Source organism: Balaenoptera physalus (assembly GCF_965194825.1).
Source record: "Balaenoptera physalus genome assembly, chromosome: 10".
NCBI classification, from domain to species: Eukaryota; Metazoa; Chordata; class Mammalia; order Artiodactyla; family Balaenopteridae; genus Balaenoptera; species Balaenoptera physalus.
The window spans coordinates 10,107,226-10,132,688 of NC_138889.1; the positions used below are offsets into that span (position 1 = coordinate 10,107,226).

The 25,463-nt window shown below is 37.8% G+C and overlaps 2 protein-coding genes across 2 annotated transcripts in view; both read left to right on the forward strand.

Annotated features, from left to right (window-relative positions):
* Positions 1-3,633: 3,633 nt before the first annotated feature.
* The window catches only part of TMEM225 (transmembrane protein 225), a 188,197-nt gene continuing 166,367 nt past the window's right edge, over positions 3,634-25,463 (forward strand). The window contains exon 1 of the mRNA XM_082409603.1: positions 3,634-23,199. The gene's annotated coding sequence lies outside the window, so the exon portion shown is untranslated. The remainder of the gene's footprint in view (positions 23,200-25,463) is intronic.
* Positions 23,188-25,463, forward strand: part of LOC309637016 (olfactory receptor 8B8-like) — a 31,078-nt gene continuing 28,802 nt past the window's right edge. Inside the window, 1 exon segment of the mRNA XM_082410947.1 lies at positions 23,188-24,911. Coding sequence (XP_082267073.1) covers positions 24,815-24,911 — 97 coding nt within the window. The 5' untranslated portion in view covers positions 23,188-24,814.

Below are 25,463 nucleotides of genomic sequence, written 5' to 3' on the forward strand. Positions count from 1 at the left end.
TAATTATTTGTTGTTGCTGAGTAGTGTTATCCATTGAGTGAATGGATATACTACTACTACTACTACTACTACTACTACTACTACTACTACTACTACTGTTACTACTGTTACTACTACTACTACTAGTATATATGGACACACTAATACCATTTGTTTATCCTTTACCCTGTTGATGGCCATTTGGGTTGTTTCCAGTTTTGGGCTATTACAAACAAAACTATTATGAACATTCATGTACAAGTCTTTGTATGAACATATCCTTTCATTTCTCTTGAGTAATACATAGGTGTGGAATGGTGAAGTCATACGATAGGTATATGTTTAATTTTTTTTTTAAATGTCGAACTGTTTTCCAAAGTGATTGTGCCATCTTAACACTCCAACAAATAGTGTTTGAGATTTTCAGTTCCTCCACATCTTCACCAATACTTGGTATGGTCCACTTTTTAATTGAACACATTTTAATAGGTGTGTAATGTTATCTCAATGTGGTTTAATTTGCATTTCCCTAATGACTAATGATGAGCATCTTTCCATGTAGTCATTTGTCATCCATAAATCTTCTTTGGTGAAATGTCTATCCAACATTTTTGCCCATTTTTTAAAAAGTAGCTTGTTTATTTTCTATCATTGAGATTTCAAGGTTCTTTATATATTTTAAATTCAACTCCTTTACCAAATATGAGATTTTCAAATAGTCCATGGCTTGTCTTTTCATTCTATTCACAAAAGATCTCAATTTTAGTGAAGCCCAATTTATCACTTTTTTCTTTTATGAATTGTAGCTTTGTTCTTATATCCAAAAGAGTTTTGCTTAAGACAGGATCATAGACATTTCCTCCCATATATTTTATTCTGGAAGTTTTACAGGTTTTACATTTGGGTCTATAATGCATTTTCAGTTAATTTTTGTATATAGTGTGAAGTATGGATTGAAGTTTTCTTTGGTGTGTGTTTTTGTACAAAAAACGTCCAGTCATTGTTCTTTTACCTATGTTAAAAATCAATTAATTCTATTTGCGTGTGTGTGTGTGTGTGTTTCTGTTCTCTATATTCTGTTCCTTTTATCTACTTGTTTATTTTGATACCAAAACCATACAGTTTTGATTACTGTAGCTTTATGATAATTCTTGAAATCAGTAAATGTAGGTCCTCTACCTTCATTCAGCTTTTTCAAATTTGTTTTGGCTATTTTATGTTTTTTGAATTTCATTTTATTTATTTTGTTATACAGCAGGTTCTTATTAGTCATCAATTTTATACACATCAGTGTATACATGTCAAGCCCAATCTCCCAATTCATCACAACACCACCACCACCCCCCCACCACTTTCCCCGCTTGGTGTTATGTTTGTTCTCTACATCTGTGTCTCAATTTCTGCCCTGCAAACGGGTTCATCTGTACCATTTTTCTACGTTCCACATACATGCGTTAATATATGATATTTGTTTTTCTCTTTCTGACTTACTTCACTCTGTATGACAGTCTCTAGATCCATCCACGTCTCAACGAATGATCCAATTTCGTTCCGTTTTATGGCTGAGTAATATTCCATTGTATATATGTACCACTTCTTCTTTATCCATTCATCTGTCGATGGGCATTTAGGTTGCTTCCATGACCTGGCTATTGTAAATACTGCTGCAATGAACAATGTGGTGCATGTGTCTTTTTGAATTATGGTTTTCTCTGGGCATATGCCCAGTAGTGGGATTGCTGGATCATATGGAAATTCTATTTTTAGTTTTTTAAGGAACCTCCATACTACTCTCCATAGTGGCTGTATCAAATTACATTCCCACCAACAGTGCAAGAGGGTTCCATTTTCTCCACACCCTCTCCAGCCTTTGTTGTTTGTAGATTTTCTGATGATGCCCATTCTAACTGGTGTGAGGTGATACCTCATTGTAGTTTTGATTTGCATTTCTCTAATAACTAGTGATGTTGAGCAGCTTTTCATGTGCTTCTTGGCCATCTGTATGTCTTTTTTGGAGAAATGTCTATTTAGGTCTTCTGCCCATTTTTGGATTGGGTCGTTTTTTTTTTTTTAATATTGAGCTGCATGAGCTGTTTATATATTTTGGAGATTAATCCTTTGTCCATTGATTCATTTGCAAATATTTTCTCCCATTCTGAGGGTTGCCTTTTCCTCTTGTTTATGGTTTCCTTTGTTGTGCAAAAGCTCTTAAGTTTCATTAGGTCCCATTTGTTTATTTTTGTTTTTATTTCCATTACTCTAGGAGGCTGATCAAAAAAGATCTTGCTGTGATTTATGTCAAAGAGTGTTCTTCATAGGTTTTCCTCTAAGTTTTACAGTGTCCGGTCTTACATTTAGGTCTCTAATCCATTTTGAGTTTATTTTTGTGTATGGTGTTAGGGAGTGTTCTAATTTCATTCTTTTACATGTAGCTGTCCAGTCTTCCCAGCACCACTTATTGAAGAGACTGTCTTTTCTCCATTGTATGTCCTTGCCTCCTTTGTAATAGGTTAGTTGACCATAGGTGCGTTGGTTTATCTCTGGGCTTTCTATCTTGTTCCACTGATGTATGTTTCTGTTTTTGTGCCAGTACCATACTCTCTTGATTACTGTAGCTTTATAGTATAGTCTGAAGTCAGGGAGTCTGATTTCTCCAGCTCTGTTTTTTTCCCTCAAGACTGCTTTGGGTATTCAGGATCTTTTGTGTCTCCATACAAATTTTAAGATTTTTTGTTCTAGTTCCATAAAAAATGCCATTGGTAATTTGATAGGGATTGCATTAAATCTGTAGATTGCTTTGGGTAGTACAGTCATTTTCACAATATTGATTCTTCCAATCCAAGAACATGGTCCATCTCTCCATCTGTTGGTATCATCTTTAATTTCTGTCATCAGTGTCTTATAGTTTTCTGCATACAGGTCTTTTGTCTCCCTAGGTAGGTTTATTCCTAGGTATTTTATTCTTTTTGTTGCAATGGTAAATGGGAGTATTTCCTTAATTTCTCTTTCAGATTTTTCATCATTATTTTTTAGGAATGCAAGAGATTTCTGTGCATTAATTTCGTATCCTGCAACTTTACCAAATTCATTGATTAGCTCTAGTAGTTTTCTGGTGGCGTCTTTAGGATTCTCTAGGTATAGTATCATGTCATTTGCAAGCAGTGACAGTTTTACTTCTTCTTTCCCAATTTGTATTCCTTTTATTTCTTTTTCTTCTCTGACTGCCATGGCTGGGACTTCCAAAACTATGTTGAATAATAGTGGTGAGAGTGGACATCCTTTCCTTGTTCCTGATGTTAGAGGAAATGCTTCCAGTTTTTCACCATTGAGAATGATGTTTGCTGTGGGTTTGTCGCATATGGCCTTTATTATGTTGAGGTAGGTTCCCTCTATGCCTACCTTCTGGAGAGTTTTTATCATAAATGGGTGTTGAATTTTGTCAAGAGCTTTTTCTGCATCTATTGAGATGATCACATGGTTTTTCCTCTTCAATTTGTTAATATGGTGTATCACATTGATTGATTTGCATATACTGAAGAATCCTTGCATTCCTTGGATAAATCCCACTTGATCATGGTGTATGATTCTTTTAATGTGTTGTTGGATTCTGTTTGCTAGTATTTTGTTGAGGATTTTTGCATCTATATTCATGAGAGTTATTGGTCTGTAATTTTCTTTTTTTGTAGTATCTTTGTCTGGTTTTGGTATCAGGGTGATGGTGGCCTCATAGAATGAGTTTGGGAGTGTTCCTTCCTCTGCAATTTTTTGGAAGAGTTTGAGAAGGATGGGTGTTACCTCTTCTCTAAATGTTTGATAGAATTCACCTGTGAAGCCATCTGGTCCTGGACTTTTGTTTGTTGGAAGATTTCTAATCACAGTTTCAATTTCATTACTTGTGATTGGTATGTTCATATTTTCTACTTCTTCCTGGTTCAGTCTTGGAAGGTTATACCTTTCGAAGAATTTGTCCATTTCTTCCAGGTTGTCCATTTTATTGGCATAGAGTTGCTTGTAGTAGTCTCTTAGGATGCTTTGTATTTCTGCAGTGTTTGTTGTAACTTCTCCTTTTTCATTTCTCATTTTATTGATTTGAGTCCTCTCCCTCTTTTTCTTGATGAGTCTGGCTAATGGCCTATCCATTTTGTTTATCTTCTCAAAGAACCAACTTTTAGCTTTACTGATCTTTGCTATTGTTTTCTTTGTTTCTATTTCATTTATTTCTGCTCTGATCTTTATGATTTCTTTCCTTCTGCTAACTTTGGGTTTTGTTTGTTCTTCTTTCTCTAGTTCCTTTAGGTGTAAGGTTAGATTGTTTGAGATTTTTCTTGTTTCTTGAGGTAGGCTTGTATAGTTATAAACTTCCCTCTTAGAACCACTTTTGCTGCATCCCATACGTTTTGGATCATCGTGTCTTCATTGTCATTTGTCTCTAGGTATTTTTTGATTTCCTCTTTGATTTCTTCAGTGATCTCTTGATTATTTAGTAACGTATTGTTTAACCTCCATGTGTTTGTGTTTTTTATGTTTTCTTCCCCTGTAATTCATTTCTAATCTCATAGCGTTGTGGTCATAAAAGATGCTTGATATGATTTCAATTTTCTTAAATTTACTGAGGCTTGATTTGTGACCCAAGATGTGATCTATCCTGGAGAATGTTCCGTGCGCACTTGAGAAGAAAGTGTAATCTGCTGTTTTTGGATGGAATGTCCTATAAATATCAATTAAATCTATCTGGTCTATTGTGTCATTTAAACCTTCTGTTTCCTTATTTTCATTTTGGATGATCTGTCCATTGGTGTAAGTGAGGTGTTAAAGTCCCCCACTATTACTGTGTTACTGTCGATGTCCTCTTTTATAGCTGTTAGCAGTTGCCTTATATATTGAGGTGCTCCTATGTTGGGTGCATATATATTTGTAATTGTTATATCTTCTTCTTGGATTGATCCCTTGATCGTTAAGTAGTGTCCTTCCTTGTCTCTTGTAACATTCTTTATTTTAAAGTCTATTTTATCTGATATGAGTATTGCTACTCCAGCTTTCTTTCGATTTCCATTTGCATGGAATATCTTTTTCCATCCCCTCACTTTCAGTCTGAATGTGTCCCTAGGTCTGAAGTGGGTCTCTTTTAGACAGCATATATATGGGTCTTGTTTTTGTATCCATTCAGCAAGCCTGTGTCTTTTGGTTGTAGCATTTAATCCATTCACATTTAAGGTAATTATCGATATGTATGTTCCTATGACCATTTTCTTAATTGTTTTGGGTTTGTTTTTGTAGGTCCTTTTCTCCTCTTGTGTTTCCCACTTAGAGAAGTTCCTTTAGCATTTGTTGTAGAGCTGGTTTGGTGGTGCTGAATTCTCTTAGCTTTTGCTTGTCTGTAAAGGTTTTGATTTCTCCATTGGATCTGAATGAGATCCTTGCCGGGTAGAGTAATCTTGGTTGTAGGTTCTTCCCTTTCATCACTTTAAGTATATCATGCCACTCCCTTCTGGCTTGTAGAGTTTCTGCTGAGAAATCAGCTGTTAACCTCATGGGAGTTCCCTTGTATGTTGTCATTTTTCCCTTGCTTTCAATAATTTTTCTTTGTCTTTAATTTTTGCCAATTTGATTGCTATGTGTCTCAGCGTGTTTCTCTTTGGGTTTATCCTGTATGGGACTCTCTGCACTTCTGGACTTGGGTGGCTATTTCCTTTCCCATATTACGGAAGTTTTCGACTATAAGCTCTTCAAATATTTCCTCTGGTCCTTTCTCTCTCTCTTCTCCTTCTGGGACCCCTATAATATGAATGTTATTGTGTTTAATGTTGTCCCATAGGTCTCTTAGGCTGTCTTCATTTCTTTTATTCTTTTTTCTTTATTCTGTTCTGCAGCAGTGAATTCCACCATTCTGTCTTCCAGGTCACTTATCCGTTCTTCTGCCTCAGTTATTCTGCTATTGATTCCCTCTAGTGTAGTTTTCATTTCAGTTATTGTATTGTTCATCTCTGTTTGTTTGTTCTTTAATTCTTCTAGGTCTTCGTTAAACATTTCTTGCATCTTCTCGATCTTCGCCTCCATTCTTTTTCCAAGGTCCTGGATCATCTTCACTATCATTATTCTGAATTCTTTTTCTGGAAGGTTGCCTATCTCCACTTCAGTTAGTTGTTTTTCTGGGGTTTGGTCTTGTTCCTTCATCTGGTACATAGCCCTCTGCCTTTTCATCTTGTCTCTCTTTCTGTGAATGTGTTTTTTTTCCCACAGGCTGCAGGATTGTAGTTCTTGCTTCTGCTGTCTGCCCTCTGGTGGATGAGGCTACCTGTTTTGGCTATTTTAGGTTCTTTGAGTTTCCATATGAATTTTAGAATTGGCTTGTAAATTCCTACAAAAGAACCTGCTTAGATTTTGACTGGGATTGTATGAAATCTGTGGATTTTGGGGGGAGAACTGACAATTACTTTCCCCTAAAATAAATGCGAGGTCCTACTTTCCTACACTCCCTTCAACATAGTATATGCTCAAAATTTTTCAATTTTTCCAACCTGGTAAGTGAGAAATAATTTTTAAGTATTGTTATAATTTGCATTTCTCTAATAATTAGAAACATTGGAGATGTTTTCAGGTGTTTAATGGCTGTTGGTATTAGTCCTTATATGGATGATCTTTTCACAACTTTCCCCCACTTTTCTATTGGATTTTGATCTTCCCAATTTTTCAGAGGACTGTATATTAACTATATTAGCTTTTTGTCTGAGGTATAAGTTGCATATATTTTTCCTCCCTATTTGTAACATGGCTTTTGACTTTCCTTATGATATAAAATTTTTAAATCAAAGATCTTAATCTTTTATTGCTTCTGGTATTTTAATCATAGTTAGAAATATTTTCTCTCCTCTCAGGTTATAAAGAAATTCACTAATTTTTTCACAATGTTTGCATGATTTCATTTTTTTACATTTGAATGTCTGATCTTTTTAGAAATTGTACCAGTGTATGGTGTGAGGAATGGATCCAACTTTATCTTTTTCCATATGGCTATCCAGTTGTTCTATCACCATTTATAAAAAAAAGTCCTTCTTTTCCCTGATGACTTGAGCTGTTGCCTTCATTAGATACAAAGTTTCATAGGCACTTGAGTTATTTCTGTGTTTTCCATTCTGTTCTATTGGTCTGTAAGTCTATTCATAAGCCAATATCACATTGCTTTAATTATAGAAGCTACATAATGTTTTCATATCTTGAAGGTAGCTTCCCACATATTGTTCTTATTTTTTTAGGGTTTTCCTGGCTATTCATTTTTAACCATAACCTTTATAATTAATCTGTCTAGTTTCAGAAAAAAACTGATGGCATATTTATTGCATCTTAAATTTATAAGTAAACTTAGGGAGAATTGACATTTTTGGATCTTCAGACTTCTCATCATGAAGTGTGGTATGTCTTTCCATTTTCTGCAGGTCTACTTCAGTAACTTTTAGGAGTATTTTGTAATTCTCCTCATTTCTGTTCTGCACATTTCTTATTAGATTTATGCTTGGGAATTTTATTTTATTTTGTTACTGTAACAAGGGTTCTAGTTTTCATTTTATATTCTGATTAGTATTTGTATATATGAATTCTATTGAATTACATGTTAATTTTATACTTTGTAATACAATTGTTATTTTTTTGTAGAAGTTTTTCCATGGATTTGCTCAGGTTTTCCAATTATGTTAATAAAATCTTCTATAAATAGAGATAATTTTGCCTGATTTTCCTTCTGACTCTTAGCCTCTTATTCCTTTCCTATTTATAATTGCATTTCTAATACTTTTAATACAATGTTAAGTAACAGTGGAGACTGTAGGCATCTCGGTTTTACTCCTAGTTCTAATTAGAAATGTCTGTAGAGTTTTCAAATTAAGCTGTTGACTTTTTTTTTTTAATTAATTAATTTATTATTTATGGCTGTGTTGGGTCTTCCTTTCTGTGCGAGGGCTTTCTCTAGTTGCGGCAAGTAGGGGCCACTCTTCATTGCGGTGCGCGGGCCTCTCATTATCGCAGCCTCTCTTGTTGCGGAGCACAGGCTCCAGATGCGCAGGCTCAGTAACTGTGGCTCATGGGCCTAGTTGCTCCGCGGCATATGGGATCTTCCCAGACCAGGGATCGAACCTGTGTCCCCTGCATTGACAGGCAGATTCTCAACCACTGCGCCACCAGGGAAGCCAAGCTGCTGACTTTTGATCTGAGTTTTATATATTTTATCATCTTAAAGAAGTATCTATCATTGTCTAATTAAAAAATATTTTAAAAACATGAGTGGATGTTGAATTTTGTCAACTGCTTTTCATCTTCTTTGGGGTTTTAGTCTCTCAGAATTTCCTCATCTTTCTTAGATCTTTAAGATCTCCATCTCTACAGACTCTTCTACTGCTAAACATATGCAAGCCTGCTTTACCTTTAAAAATTCCCTTTGATACTCCTTCTCCCTTCTGCCTTTTCTGTCCACATTCACAGTTTCAACGATATTTTTAAAAATGTTATATAGTCTTTCCCATGTCTCCCTCTGTACCCCAGTGTCAGAATGTAACACTCCTGTTCAGATGCATGTGTATTTTAAAATCTGATTTTTCCATGCCAGTGAGGACTTCATGTCTTATTTTCAGGGCATTCTTAAACCCTAGGTTCAGCTCGTGCTCATGTGCCTTGATTTTGGTCCTGAAATTTAGGCATGAGGCCACCAGGTGGAAGGAATCGCTCTGTCTGACTTGAATTTGCAGGTGTTATGCCCACTCCAATTTTTCAATAGGTATGAAGTTTCAGTTATACAAGATGAATAAATTCCAGAGATCTGCTGTACAACACTGTACCTACAGTTAACAATGCTGTATCATACACTTAAAAATTTAAGAGAGTAGATCTCATGTTAAGTGATCTTACCACAATAAAAACAAAACAACTAAGACACAGAAACAAGAAACATAACATAAAAAAACCCCACTACATTCCATGTCATTTTTACGAGAAAATACATAGCATTATTTAAGAAAGTAAATTCTAGAAAAAAAATGCACCATCATTCAGTTAACACCATGTTTTAGAGGAAACTTTTTACAGCAACTGGGTATAATTTTTCAGTTCTTTTTCAGATGCAGAAATGATGGGATTATGGAATAATTGTTGAATAAAAGTATGAATCATTCATATAGTGAACTTCTGCCTTAGCCAAAATAATAAAGAATATGTACTCGGATTCTTGGCCTCCAAAAGTGAGGTATCTTTAGAAAAATGTCATCATGGCTATGTGTGATTCTTCCCTGCTGTCTCTACATGGCATGTTACTGCTTCCATGGAGTCAATGGTAAAATAGCATTTACTTCTCTCACAGATTTTAAGCCACTTTGAGGCAGCTTTCATTGTTATTTGATAACGTAAAGTCTTTGGTAGCTTTGAAGTTTCTATATAATTTTATTGAAAAAGGTAATCTGGTGAGGTGCTTTGCCATGTTGAGTGTGTCAGGACCCTAACCAATTGCCAGGTCCACAGATTGTGTTTCTGAAATTTGTCATCGTTCCCGAGAGGCAGCATAGGGATTTCCACCTAGAGTCAACCCTGCACCCTATCTATGGCTCTGGAAGAGGGGCTCCTGCTTCTACTCCTTGGATAAGCAGTCCTTGGGGGATTGAAATTCTGCGCAGAAGTCAAAATGAGCTCTATTTGTGAAAACTACATTTTCTCGTTTCTTTTACAGATGGTCGTCCCAGGAGAACACCTGAGGGAAGCTTCTTTGGGTTCCAGCCAGATCTTGATATATACACATGTAAAAGAAACCCCCTTTTAAATATGTTATGGCCTCAGTGCCATGGACAGATGATGTGCCCTTTCTTCAATTGGACGGAAGTATCTGGGCATGGCCTTCATTTGAGATCATGGTCTTTGGCTCAGAATTGATTCCAGGATAATGCAGCATTAATTTTCTTGCCATCACAGGAAAAAGAAGTATACATGCTTAGGGCACCCCTCTTCCTACGCCATCTAAGCCTTTTCCTTTTAGGGAGAGCAGAGACTGTAAGACTCTGTACTGCTGACCCTAAGCTGAACAAGGGCGAGCAGCTGCATGGTGGCATCCCATGTCTCTTTTTGTCTTTCTTCCTCAAATGAGGGCCTGAAAACCGAGTGTTTTGGAACTACCTCTTTCCCTAATTTTGTTCTGGGGTGGGGAGTGACTGAAGCAATGGAGGCAGAGATCATGATGTCTCTAGGTCTCTTCCCAGTTCTCATTCCTTATTCAAGATGTGGTTGCTAAGCAATGTGGGAAATTACCGAACCTTTCTGAGATGCTGCATCTCTGTCTTTGCTGTTTCCAGTGATGGAAGACTGGGCTTCCAGTGCACACTCTAGTTTAGCTCACCCTGAATTACTGGCCTCCCTGAGCTGCTGTGTTGGGACATTTCTCAAACAGGGGGGTATATTCATAAGTGTAGAAAGAGACAGGAAGGCCTTTTCCTGTGTTAAGACTAGTCATTCTCCTGTTACAGCAATAGAAGTTCTCATTTCTGAGTCATGGAATTTTGGCCCATAAAGAGGTTCTTTTCTCCTACCTGCTGAGATGACTTCCCTGAAGACAGTGGCTGTGGGAAATGTCTCAACAGTGACTACTTTATTTTTATTTGTTTCACGAATGGACAAGAACTCCATCCCACACTCTTCTCCTTATTCCTAGAGCTTCGCCATTTTTACTGGGCTGAATTCTCTCAACATTCTCATAGCTTGTCTTCTTAGATCTCTCCTATTCCCTTGTCATTTCACTTAAAATGATAACAAACTCTGTATCAGAGACGAACATCATCACCAGTTTGAAGGGCAAGATTCTGCTCTTCTGCTTCTTTGTCATTAGTGATCACTGTCTTATTCCTTGTGTCCTGGGGTCACCATGGGATCTATGTCCCTCAGGAATGTTCTCTGCTGATGTTTGGCTTGTTTTGGGAGAGATACTGGTGGTGTCACGCCTCACCCAGTGGCAATGGTCAGACTGACTTTCTGGGACAACACCATCAACCACTGCATGTGCCGTAAACAACTTCTCATCAACGTCTCTTTTATCAGCACTTGTTTCACAAGCTGGTGGATTTTGTAGTCATGCGGATTAGACTGATCATCTTCTTCTCTTACATACTCATGCTTTCCACCAGCCTCCATTTCCTCACTCCTGAGGCAGAGTCAAAAGCTGTTTCTTTTTCTTTGGATCAAGGAAATGCTGGTACCTCAGTTTACCTCCTGGGACTGGGAGCTATAATGGTGGTTCTCAAATTAAGCAAGAATCTGAATCACTTGGAGTGTTGCTAAAACATAGATTCCAGGCCCCATTCATAGGATTTCTGGTTCAGTAGGCCTGATGTAGACTTAAGAATTTTCATTCCTAGGAAGTTCCCAGGTGATGCTGCTGCTGCCACTCAGTGTGAACCAACCACTGAGAACCATTGAGAACCACTGGGCAATACCATCACCTTCTACAGCAGAGTAGCAGCCACGCTGAACTATCCACTCAACAGCTAGTTTCCTGAGATGAAAACTCTGAGAAAGAAAACTCTTCCTTTGAGTTAGAGAAATACTGGTATATCAAGTATGTTTTATTTTTGAACTTTTTCATGATAACATTTTGAATTCTAAATGTTTTCCTTCTAAAAAGTGATGGTCCTAATTTGTCCTCAAATGGTTTTTTCTCACCTTTCCTTTGTGTACAATCTTCTCCTGTACTCTTCATTTGGTTTCCTTCCCCTCATTCTTGGATTGGTTTCCCCAGAAGACCCTGAGAGAAAGATGCATGTGATAGTGATTTGTTAGGAAGTATTCCCAGTACAGAATGAAGAAGTGAGATTGAGGGAGACTGAGAAAGTGTGTAATATCAAGCAAACTCTGATGATGGGCAACTTTGGCTCAAAGCCTGCATGAAGTCTTTGAAGACACTGTGCGACATGCCTCAGAATTGTCGTGAGCAGGGCCAGGGATCTGGAGTATTTATACCCTGGCACATGTCAATCATGAGTTCAGGGGCACTCCAGGCCCTCCTGTGTGGGGAAAGTAGCTCTGGCATCCTGGTGAAGCTCTCTGGCAAATAAAATAGGTGCTAGCTGTTGGGAGTTTGTGAAAGCGTACTTGAAGATGGTGTGCATCAAAATGAGTACAGGATCTGAGGGGACGCAGGTGGAACACTAACAAGTATTTGGTACACTTCCCAACTGTCAGAGGTGTTTCTATGTTACTGATGTGACATAAAGGAGAGAAAAGTTGCATCTGAATTGATCATTTGTCATTTTCCTCCTTCTGGACATATTTGCTACTCTTCATATGTGATCATGAACAAAATCCATAACACCGTGTTATCTATCTTTATCTTATGTTCTATGTTTCCAGTAAAATTTTGGTTTTGCTCATTGTAAATACATGATGCCCTCTTATAATGGAAAAGAAAAGGTCTGTTTTGCTGTTAGTGGTATCCTGGCTTCTTCTGCCTCTTTTCTTCCCAGATATTTAGAGCTGATTCCTTCCCACTTAATCTGGTATTATTCCAATTCTGACAAAAACAAGCAGTTCTTCAATAGCCCTCCAACTCCTGGAGGATATTGGCAACTTCTTGCTCCTCCTAACTCTCCTGCCAGGTGTCCCCCAAGATGCTTTGGAAGTAGACGATCCAACATTCTATTTTTCCTGACCATCTAGGCTTCGTTCATAGGGCTGCATTTCTGCCTATGCTGGACATTTTCATTTGTCCCTGCAAGTCCATTCTCTATGCTTATCCATCCTGCTCTCTCCCCAGGAATCTGACTGATAAGAACTGTATTAGCAGACTCTCTTGCCCTCTCTCATCAGCAAGCAATGTGGGAAAAGAAGAGAGTAAGGGCAAGGTATTTATTCCCCTGGCCTCCTTTCTGTGGGAGTGCTAGGGCTTGCATCCATCCACCAAGAGTCACACTCAGGTCAAGTGGCCCTCCCCACACTGCTCACTCTTCTTGCCACTAATCAGACCTAGAAGTGGTAATGGTTCTCCTTTCACTAGTCCTGGGATATTGAACAGTCTCCTCTGAGTTTCCTATATCCTACCCATACTTTAGAAATAGTTCCTATTCTCTCTGCCTAACCAAATGTGTTTGTTCTTCTCCAGACATCTTGTGCACCCAGAAAGCCTAGCTGCTGGGCTATAGGATCAGTTTTTTAAAACCTCAACCAGACATCTCTGGTGTTCTTGCCTACTCCACCAACCCACAGGACAGAGTGACAGATGTAGGCCAAAGATTATGATAGACAATTGCACATCTCTCTGCCCCTCTTTCCTCACACAAATAATGACAGAGTTGAGTGCCCTGTCCCTTCTCTGAATTCAGGAACGTTACTGCGAGCAGGAAGTTCTGGTGAACTGTTCCACAGCAGTGTCCACCTTTTCTCTTCTTAAAGTGGCATATGGTTTGGGAAAGCAGACTCCTCAAATAGCTCTGATTTTGTGTACTTGCCTAAATTTTGCAAAGAATGACCTGGGTTCCCAGAAGCAGGGCTGATAACTGACCAATACTGGGAAAGGGAAGGGGAAATAGTCTTTGAGAAATTGTAGTCTTCACATTTCTAGTTACTTTTTCAAGATGATTTGAAAAATAAATGTTTCAACAGTGAAGCATTTCTGAGCTATATCTATAGAATGTTGGAAGCAAGAATTTAACATACAACTATGCACATATGTGAACTATGTACTTATATGTTTACCCACAAAAGGCAACCTGGTTTGAGCAATTATTCCTCTTCTCTGTAAATGGGCCAATTCTCTCTGGCCAAAAGCAGATGATTCCTCTAAAATGGGTACCTGCCCTTCCATGCCCTAGGAGAGTAAAGAACACGAAGAAACTTTTCTCCTTATCCATATCCTTGTTCTTCTCTTCCTTAAGGGAGAAGAGTGACATTACTGCTGAAGCTGGGAAAGTGAACTGGGAATGAATGGCCCAGTCCCCTTTGGGCTCTCTTTTTAGGACTGGCCTGTCCTCTGGACCAGTATTTGTCTCCTCCTTCATGTGTCCCATCCCCCTTGGTAGGGAAGGCCTCATGTTGTCCATTTTTCCTATGCCTCGGTTCATCAGACTTATCTGGGGAAGGCAATGAGGGAATTAGAGAAACCCACTGTGGCTGCAGAGCTAAGCTGTATCCTCCAGTTAATCCTATTAGTATTGAAGCTCACCTTCTGATCTCCCTTTTATGAGGCTCCTGTGTCTCATTTCTCAGTTAGTTCTCTACTGAAAGTGCAGAGAGCAGGATGAGTGATTATCATCCTTAACAACTCCAACAATCTCCTTTCTGCCCTTTCATACACTCAGTGATTCAGCCCATACTATCACCTGCCTTTGCTCAAATATGAAAGGATTTACTGGGCTTCCAGTTTTTGGGGTTTTTTTGAGTTGGTCTGCCTGTCATGCTCTCCTCCACCCTCTGCTGTGAACCCACTTATTATTCAAGACTCATAGCAATATATTTCTAGTATGTCATAAACCTGGTAACACATTTTCTTAGCAACAATATAATAGTAACGTATAATGAGACATGGTTTCAGAGTGACGATTTAAAGTATAATAAGTTAAAGATATGACCATTAACTTGTTATAAAAGCAAAAATACACCATATACTAAAACATATAATTATTTTACGTCAAAAACCAATTCTTTAATTTTATGCAATGGATTGATTACCTAAGGAAACTCAATAGGCAACAAAGTGCAATTAGATGGCCCATGAGAAATAGACCTCTATGACTAGATAGTAATGGAGTTCATAGACTTCTGGTTGCCAAGGGCAGTGCAGGGCGGGGCGGGGAGGGAAGGACTGGGAGTTTGGGGTTGGCAGAGGCAAACTATTATGTATAGGATGGATAAACAACAAGGTCCTACTGTATAGCACAGGGAACTATATTCAATATCCTGTGATAAACCATAATGGTAAAGAATATGAAAAAGAATATGTGTATGTGTGTGTGTGTGTGTGTGTGTGTGTGTGTGTGTATAACTGAGTCACTTTGCTGTACAGCAGAAATTAAACACAACATTGTAAGTCAACAATACTTCAATAAAATTTTAAAAAAAGATTAATGGATAATAAAGTAGAAAATTCTTTCTCATGAAAAAAAAATAAAATGGAGTTCAAAACATTGACCACTTAAAACATAAGTACTATCTATGTATGCTATATGTTAAATAAGCATTTAACTAACAGTAATGTCATCAGCTTTTTTTTTTTTTTACTTAGTTTATTTATTTATTTATTTTTGGCTGCATTGGGTCTTCGTTGCTGCGCACGGGGGCTTTCTCTAGTTGCAGCGAGCGGGGGGCTACTCTTTGTTGCGGTGTGTGGGCTTCTCATTGTGGTGGCTTCTCTTGTTGCAGAGCATGGGCTCTAGGTGCACAGGCTTCAGTAGTTGTGGCACACGGGCTCAGTAGTTGTGGTTCGCGGGCTCTAGAGCGCAGGCTCAGTAGTTGTGGTGCATGGGCTTAGTTGCTCCGTGGCACATGGAATCTTCCTGGACCAGGGCTCGAACCCATGTCCCTTGTACTGGCAGGCAGATTCTTAAGCACTGCGCCATCAGGGAAGTCCCATCATCAGCTTTAATACACATGAAAAAGAACTTGGAGATGCACTGATAGCCTGCATTATTTTATAAATTTGCACCTACAGCAGTATTCCCCTCCAGAGGGACATATTCCTACTTAGCCACCAATGAAATCTTTAGTAATTGAGCAGTCACTGTATGCTGGGCACAGTCCACGAACCAAGATAATGATTTCTTCACCCACCTGACAATGAGTTAAGTCAATCCCTAGTCCCTATCTCACTATATTTTTGATTGGACCAAACTTGTTACTCCCTGCATTAGTCCAGTCCTCTGACAAGGGGATTTCAAGACAAGCTTAGGTGTGTAACATCTATCAGGGAAAATGAGGCAGGAGCTAGAGGAAGCTGGGAGAGCCATCAGACTGGGGAGGCTGATGGTAAGGCTGACAGAAAATTCTTGAGCCAAACTCCATGGGAGGAGGCCCGTATCTGGCAAGAACATGCCTGCTTTAAAACCCCTGTTCTTTTCAGTCATTTTAGTTGGGGGTAGCCTGTGGGAAGCATGGCCTCAGTACTAATGTGGTGATGACTGATTTCAGAGTGTAGCAACAGGGATGATCAGCCGTTCACACTTCCTGAAGTAGTAGCTCTGAGAAGTACATGTTCATATCACCACAAGGAACTCAAATATAAAATACAATGTTTATTTCATTAAGAATTATTTAAAAAGATAATTCAATGTTTAAAGTAAAAATGAGAACAATGTGCTATGGTGGTGTTTATAACATATGATGAAATAAAATATATGACAATGATCACAAAGAATGGAAGGGAAAATGAAAGTATACTTTTTAAAGGTTTTTAATATTTAAAGAGTGCCAAGCTTTTATTTCAGGACAGATTTTGATAAGATAAAGTTATATACTGTCATCACTATTAGAAACCACTAATAAAATGTGATACAGTTAATAAGCCAACAGAGGAGATAAAAGAGAATACCAGAAAGTACTCAACTAATCTCAAAGAAGGCAGGAAAAGATGGGAAAAAAGGAACAAAGACCAGATGGGACGAGTAGAAAACAAATAGCAAGACTGTAGGTTTAATTCAAAAATTATATTGACTATAAATAGTCTAAACATGCCAATTAAAAGACAGAAAAAGTTATACTGGATAAAGAAAAAATAAAAACCCACTTATACGCAGTTTAAATAAATCACATTTCAAATGCAAAAACAGACGTTTTCTTAAAACAGAGAATGGAGAAAGATATACTGTGTAAGAACTAATCATAAGAAATCTGAAATAGCTATATATTTCTGACACAGTAAACTTCAGGACTTGAAATATTAACAAACATAATGAGGCATATTTCATAATAATTCAAGTATAAAGTAATAAAAACACATAATTCTAAATGTATTACACAGAACACGTTTAACACCACCTAACAACAGACCTTCAAATACATAAAGCAAATGTTGACAGAACTAAAAGGAGATACAGAAAAATTCACAATAAAAGTTGTAGGTTCAACATTCCCCTTTCAGTAGTTGATAAAACAAGTAGACAGAAAATCGTTATAGACACAGAAGACACAAATAACTCTATCAACTGACAGGAACAAAGTGACATTTATGCAACACCTCATTCAACAACAGAATACGGATGTTTTTTTCAAGTGCACATGGACAATTCACTAAGATAAACCAGATGCTGGGACATTAAAGAAGTTTCAACAAATTTGGAAGAACCTAAAGTGTACAGAGTATATTCTCTGACTACCATGGAATTAAATTTTAGAAACTAAGAAGAGATCACTGCAAAAACAATGTTAAGAGATAAGATCATGCAAGAATAGGATTTAGTATCTCTATGGTTTGGAAGAGAAGGAAAGAGAAGAAAGAAGCACAAATTAAATCTGACTAAAATTTTGAGCCCAGGGAACCATGAGTAGGATGGCAGAGATGAAGAAATAAGGAGTGGAGACGGTAAGGAGCTAGGTTTTAGGCTATTTGGAAATTGAACCACACATTCTTTTTTTTTAAAATTTATTTTATTTATTTTTTATTTTTGGCTGCATTGGGTCTTTGTTGCTGTGCGCAGACTTTCTCTATTTGTGGCGAGTGGGGGCTACTCTTCGTTGTGTTCAGGCTTCTCATTGCAGTGGCTTCTGTTATTGTGAAGCATGGGTTCTAGGCAGGCGGGCTTCAGTAGTTGTGGCTCGCAGGTTCTAGAGTGCAGGCTCAGTAGTTGTGGCGCACAGGCTTAGTTGCTCCGCAGCATGTGGGATCTTCCCGGACCAGGGCTCGAACCTGTGTCCCCTGCATTGGCAGGCAGATTCTTAACCACTGTGCCACCAGGGAAGCCCTGAACTACACATTCTTAAATAACCCAATTTTGAGAAAGAAACCACAAGGGAAATTAGAAAATATTTTTTAACTGAATAAAAAATAAAAAAAAAAAAGCTAAGCATTTTGTGGTGTAGCTAAGGCAGTTTCTGGAGGGAAATTTATAATTTTAAATGCCTATATTAGAGGAGAAAAAAAGTTTAAAATTAACAACCAATGTTTCTCACCTTAAAAATCTAGAGCTAGAAAAGCAAACTGAATCCAAAGTGAGAGGAAGGAAAGAAATGATAAAGATGAGAGTGTAAATTAATGAAACAGAATATCAGTAATTAATAGAGAAAAACAATTAAAACTTACAACTTTTAAGATATCAAGAAAATTGATAAAATACTAGCTAGGCTCACCACAAAAAGATATAAAACAAAAATCAATAATATCAGGAATGAAAAGGGGGCAATCACTACAGATCCTAAAGATATTTTTAAAAAAATAAATATTATGAACAACTTTACCCTGATAAAGTTGATAACTTAGAGAAACTGAGATATTCTTTAAAAGATTTAAATTAGTAAAACTTACAAAAGAAGAAACAGAAAACTGAATAGTCCTAAATCTATTAAAGAAAATCCTTCCCAAAAAGGAAATTCCAGGCTTTAATACTGAATTCTTCTAAACATTTAAGGACAAAATATAGATTAACAGTGATATGGAAGAAGTAAATTGGAATGCAAGAGTTCAATTTATTTAAATTCATTTTCATTTCTTCTTCTTTCCCTTGGATGCACAGAAACATTAGTTAATTCTCACACTAGAAATTCTCTCTCTCTCTTTTTTTTTTGGCTTCTGTGAATTTCATGAATTCAAGAAATATTTACTTACCCTTTGACTAGTCTGTCTTTAAATATTTCTACTTGGAACAATTCGTCATTCTTCTGTGATCAGAGTATCCTAATTTGTATTTTGACCCCTTTCTCGCAAGCTCTGTTCCTCCATTGCCAATTTTTTACTTTTCCTTTTGAAGATATTTGCCAGCATTTTATCATCTAGTCTAAAATCTAGCTCTTTATCCTTTCCACTCCTTATTTGTTCGTTTCTGCCATCCTGCTCATGGTTCCCTGGGTTCAAAATTTTAGTCAGATTTAATTTGTGCTTCTTTCTTCTCTTTCCTTCTCTTCCAAACCATAGAGATACTAAATCCTGTATTTCCATGTTCTTATCTCTTGATACTGTTTTCACTTTACTATTTCCACTACTTGTGAAACCTTAACTGATTTTCCTGCTTTCAGTCTGTCCCTATTTTAACTAATCCTGTGTGCCACTACAGTCTTAAATATTTTTCTTATTCAAAGGTACAGATCTGAATAATAATGACGATAATAGCAGTAACAACAATATAATATTTTTTGTGTCTTCTATGTTCTATGTAATGGAAGATACACCATTTATGATTAGTATCCCCATTTTAAGATGAGTAATTTGAAGCTCAAAGTTCCCAAGGCCACACAGCTAGTAAGTGTCAGAGCCAGGAATTGTAAAGGTTGGTTTGATTCCACATACAATTTCTCATTTAACTGGTATATATTTCAGAGTGAGAGAAGCTGCTACTAATAATATTTTTTTTGGGACAAGAGATGTTAACTAGGGCCAACCCAAATGAGCTAGAATTTATAGTACCCCACTAATACTATCTTCTACTTCCTCTCCAATAAAAACATAGGAAAGTTGGGCAGTCTGCTTTGGGGACAAAGAAGATGTGTTAATTTTTGTACTTGTTGAGTTCAGGGTGACAACAGGACAGCATACTGGAACATTTTAATACAGAGGTTGTATACACAAGACAGGGAATTAACAGAAAGATGAGAACTAGAGATACAAACTTAGGAACTAAGAATAAAGATGATGTTGTTGAAGTCATGAATGAGCTCACCAAACATTTAAGGAAGAAGAGGCTCAGATGGTTGAGAACTAAACACCGGAAATTTTGAAACATGAAAGGAATAAAGTGGTAAAGAAACAGAACATGAGATGCCTCTATAAGACTGTAAACCCCTTTGGGGCATGAACCATTTTTTTGAATCACTTTACCTAGCATTTTAATGTGCCAAGTAAATATATCAAAAACCAACTGAACATTAAGTATAATACAGACCATATGACTTCTGATAGATTGATTTAATGTTATGCCTGTCCTTAGACCCTAACTGAAGTCATATCAAATGAAGACATGTCAGCTGCCATATTTTCTCTCTGTACAGGCTCTTCGACTTTTTTTTGGTTGGAATTATGGCTTATTCTTGTATTTCTCTTGTGTGGAGTGAAGGGTACACCACTCTGGTGCTGACTGAAGGTCTACCAGACATTTGAGTGTTAGTGAATATGTGTGAGGCATATATACATAGACACTGCATTATACAGACATTTTCCACATGAGTATGTTATAAACCATGTCTCATATACTTTAGTGTTAGCAGTTAGTAGACAAGGAATCCATTATACAGAGATTCGAGTTTTGGGAAAGAGTTGTGCGACAAAAGTAACTTAATCAAGAATATTTATTTCTCTGTTTCTCTCTGCTTGTACTGGAGCAAGTGAACACTGAAAATGACTTTAGAGAAGACTTGGTTCACTTGAAATAAAACCTTGATGCATTTAAAATACAATTTCCATGGAAACTGTCTCTGAAGTGACAAAATCTCAGAAGAATTTTCCCTGGTGTTGTATCATGCCTGCAAGAACCCTCTAAGATTCCTAGAGGAAAGTGAACATTTAATGAACCCCTAAGGTCTTCTTTGCCCTTGGGTCTTAAGAAGAGCTTATTTATGGTGATTATTCTAATTTTTTGATAATGGATTGTTTTTCTCTATTTCTTAAATATGTGAAGTGGGATTGAGAATAGGGATTGGGATTCATTTGAGTCACTCTGGACCATGGACAATTCTCAGTGTAAATGAGACAGATGAGACTCCATCATTGCTGAGTCTTAGCAAGTGCTCATTGATGTATGTGTACATACTCATAAGCATACAGTGGTTTTAGCTGGACTTGCTTGGAGAAAGGTGGACCCCTGCTTTTGTGTTTTGATTTCACAACTTCTCCAAGAGGACTCCAGCCCTTAACTCATACCAAAAATATATATAACTCATCTGTTAACTTCCCCAAATAGAGATTTATTTTTTGGATAGAAAATCTACTATCCTTAATATTTAAAAGACCCTGGTAAAAAGTGTAGAATGCAAATTGCTACACAGAATTTTATTAGGCTTTATATCAGTTTCAGTCAACCTACACTGTGTGATTGTCACTGTCTGAAACCTCAGCAAGGTCTCTTGCCTCTCTATCCTGTTACTATGATCAGAATTTTCTCCCTCACAGCCAGCAATTTGGGTTACAGCATTGCATTTAAAGTGCAGGAAAAAGACATGATGCCTTGGAAAGGTGCTCTGTTAAGCCATGAACATGCCATGTTTTATTAGAGTAACTGTTCTCATCAGGATAAGCTTTTCAGGTACCTTTCAAGTCATCGCTCAAATGTCAGATTACTCTGCTTAAAGTTGAAATCTGTAACGCTTGTGTTTTCTATCCCTTTCCCTTGTTTTCCTTTTCTTCATCACATTTTTCATGTCACATGTTTTACCTCTTTCTTTCATGTATCTTTTGTCTTCTCCCAATTGAATGAAAGCTCCATGAAGGCAGGAATACTTTTCGGCTTTTGTTTTGCTTTTTCACTGAAGAATCACCAGGTCTTAGAAGGGTTTCAGGGACAGGGTATATATTCATTAGGTACTTGCTGAAGGAATACCGTTTTTGTTCAAAATCTTTCATCAACTCCACTTTACCTGTCAGGTTGGCTGCAGAATTTGTTCTCTGCTTTTAGGTTTTGACAAAAGTTGTTATTAACCCAGTAATGGGATTGCTGGGTCATATGGTAGTTCTATTTTTAGTTTTTTAAGGAAACTCCATACTCTTCTCCATAGTGGCTGTATCAATTTACATTCTCACCAACAGCGCAAGTAGGTTCCCTTTTCTCCACACCTTCTCCAGCATTTATTTTTTGTAGATTTTTTGATGATGGCCAGTCTGACCTGTGTGAGGTGATACCTCACTGTAGTTTTGATTTGCATTTCTCTAATGATTAGTGATGTTGAGCATCCTTTCATGTGTTTGTTGGCAATCTGTATATCTTCTTTGCAGAAATGTCTATTTAGTTCTTCTGCCCATTTTTGGATTGGGTTGTTTGTTTTTTTTGATATTGAGATGCATGAGCTGCTTATATATTTGGGAGATTAATCCTTTGTCAGTTGCTCCATTTGCAAATATTTTCTCCCATACTGAGGGTTGTCTTTTCGTCTTATGGTTTCCTTTGCTGTGCAAAAGCTTTTAAGTTTCATTAGGTCCCATTTGTTTATTTTTGTTATTATTTCCATTTCTCTAGGAGGTGGGTCAACAAGGATCTTGCTGTGATTTATGTCATAGAGTGTTCTGCCTATGTTTTCCTCTAATTACTGGGCGTATACCCTGAGAAAACCATAATTCGAAAAGAGTCATGTACCACAATGTTCACTGCAGCACTATTTACAATAGCCAGGACATGGAAGCAACCTAAGTGTCCACTGACAGATGAATGAATAAAGATGTGGCACATATATACAATGGAATATTACTCAGTCATAAAAAGAAACGAATTTGAGGGCTTCCCTGGTGGCACAGTGGTTGAGAATCTGCCTGCCAATGAAGGGGACATGGGTTCGAGCCCTGGTCTGGGAAGATCCCACATGCCGCGGAGCAACTGGGCCCGTGAGCCACAGCTACTGAGCCTGCGCGTCTGGAGCTTGTGCTCCGCAACAAGAGAGGCCGCGATAGTGAGAGGCCCGTGCACCGCGATGAAGAGTGGCCCCCGCTTGCCGCAACTGGAGAAAGCCCTTGCACAGAAACGAAGACCCAACACAGACAAAAATAAATGAATAAATAAATAAATAATTTAAAATAATAATTAAAAAAAAAAAGAATTTGAGTTATTTGTAGTGAGGTGGATGGACCTAGAGTCTGTCATACAGAGCGAAGTAAGTCAGAAAGAGAAAAACAAATACCATATGCTAACACATATATATGGAATCTTAAAAAAATGGTTCTGAAGAACCTAGGGGCAGGACAGGATGAAAGATGCAGACATAGAGAATGGACTTGAGGACATGGGGAGGGGGAAGGGTAAGCTGAGATGAAGTGAGAGAGTGGCATTGACATATATACACTACCAGATGTAAAATAGATAGCTAGTGGGAAGCAGCCACATAGCACAGGGAGATCAGCTTGTTGCTTTGTGACCACCTAGAGGGGTGGGATAGGGAGACACAAGAGGCAGGGGATATGGGGATATACGTATCCATATAGCTGATTCACTTTGTTATACAGCAGCAACTAACACAACAATGTAAAGCAATTATACTCCAACAAAGACGTTAAAAAAAAAAAAAAAGAAATGTGTGTGAACAAACAACTCATGAGATGGGAACTTGAAGTGGCTATTAAAAATTTGGAAAGAAAAAAGTTGTTATTAGTTATCTTACAAATATTTGTTTTTAGTAATCAAGATTAAACTGCATGATCAAGTAGTGGAGAAAAATCAGAGAAAGTTTCTTTAGGTTTAAGCTTGGAGAAGGTGCAAATAATTCTTAGTATATTTTAGAGGTGACTGAAATAATGAATATCCTCCTCTGAAGTCCAATATCCCTAATTTTACCCTTCTTGGCTCTAATACTTTCTACATTCCATTAAAATTATTTAAGTACTTGTTTTTATCTATAAAGAATCTCATGAGATCCTAGAAAGTAAAAATGCTGATTCAGAGATTTCATTGTCACTTACAGGGAGGTATTGTAGCACAGTGATTAAGGCTAAGAAGTTTGGAGTTGAACAGGCTAGGTTTTGACTCAAGATTCGGGAACTTCTAGCAGTGTATGCTCCTCTCTTTTAAAGTAGAGATTAATAGGTCTAATATATAAGGTTGTTGTGAGGAATAAACAAGATAAAATTATTTGTGCATTGCTTTAGATACTTGGTGTCATATGAGGGTCCTGGGTCAGATACAGTGTTTGGTACATGGTAAGTGCTCAATACATGGTAGCAAGAATTATTTTTCCCACACTACTTTGCTCTTAATTGTGCTTAAAAAGATATAACCTGAATAAAAGAATAGGTCATTAAAAGCCGTGTCAAGCATTATCAAAGATGTAAATAAACATTTCTTCTTCCTTAGGGAAGGTGGTCTCTGGAGGAGTGATCCTGAGGGAGTCTCTTGTAACCAGGTCAACTGAGATCTCTAATCCAGAATAAAACTCTTTAGTCTCCTGTGCATTAGGAAAGGATGTTGTTTCATCCCTGGAAGCTGGACAAGAGGCTTGGGGCAAAGCCATAATCAGAGATCTTGTTCTTCTGCTCAGCAAGAGAATCAAGATAAACTAGAGGTTTTGATCCTTAAAGTAGAGAAGCAGAAGCAGAGGCCTCTGAGCTCCGAGTTTTCACCTTCTTTTCACCAGGGCATTTGAGTCTCCATGAAGGAGATGGATGAGAGCCAGTAGAGCACAGCACTGTGACTCCAAGCAGAAGGAGGGTGAGTGCCTGCCTGACCTGGTCTGTCCTGTGGCAGCGTGGTTACAAGCTCAAACGCTGTGAACCAGACGACCTGTATTCATTCACCTTCTGCTGCAACTCAGAAGCACTGGGACTTGTGCAAGTCACTTAGGTCCAATGTCCTCATCTGTCATATGGGGATAATCAAAATGCCACACAGCATGTAGAACTGTGCCTATCCCATACTTAGTGCTCAGTAAATGTTCCTTTTATTTTCTTCTCCACCTCATCTCCATAACTTCCATTAACTTCCATAATATGTTGCCTCTATTTTGTTCAGTGACTCTTTTCTTTTCCCCTCACAGGTTCTCCTAGAGGAGAATGGCTGCAGATAACATATCCCCTGTGACAGAGTTTATCCTCGCAGGCTTAACAGACCAGCCAGAACTACAGATCCCCCTCTTCTTCCTGTTTCTAAGTTTCTACATGGTCACTGTGGTGGGGAACCTGGGGCTGATAACCTTGATTAGACTGAATTCTCACCTTCATATTCCCATGTACTCTTCCCTCTTCAATTTGTCCTTCATGGATTTTAGTTACTCCACTACCCTCACCCCTAAAATGCTGATGGGTTTTGTCTCAAAGAAGAACATCTTCTCCTATGCAAGTGTATGACTCAGTTTTTTTTCTTCTGTTTCTTTGTATTTTCTGAATCCTACATCCTGTCAGCGATGGCATATGACCGCTATGTCGCCATCTGTAAACCACTGGTGTACATGGTCACCATGTCTCCTCAGGTTTATTTCTTTTGTGGGGGGGGGGGGAGGTCTGTGGGATGGGAGTGTTTGGGGCTGTGGCCCATATAGGAAACATAATGTTTATGACCTTCTGTGCTGACAACCTTGTCAATCACTTTATGTGTGACATCATTCCCCTCCTTGAGCTCTCCTGCAACAGTTCCTACATAAATTTACTGGTGGTCTTTATTGTTGTGACCATTGGCATTGGGGTGCCCATTGTTGCCATTTTT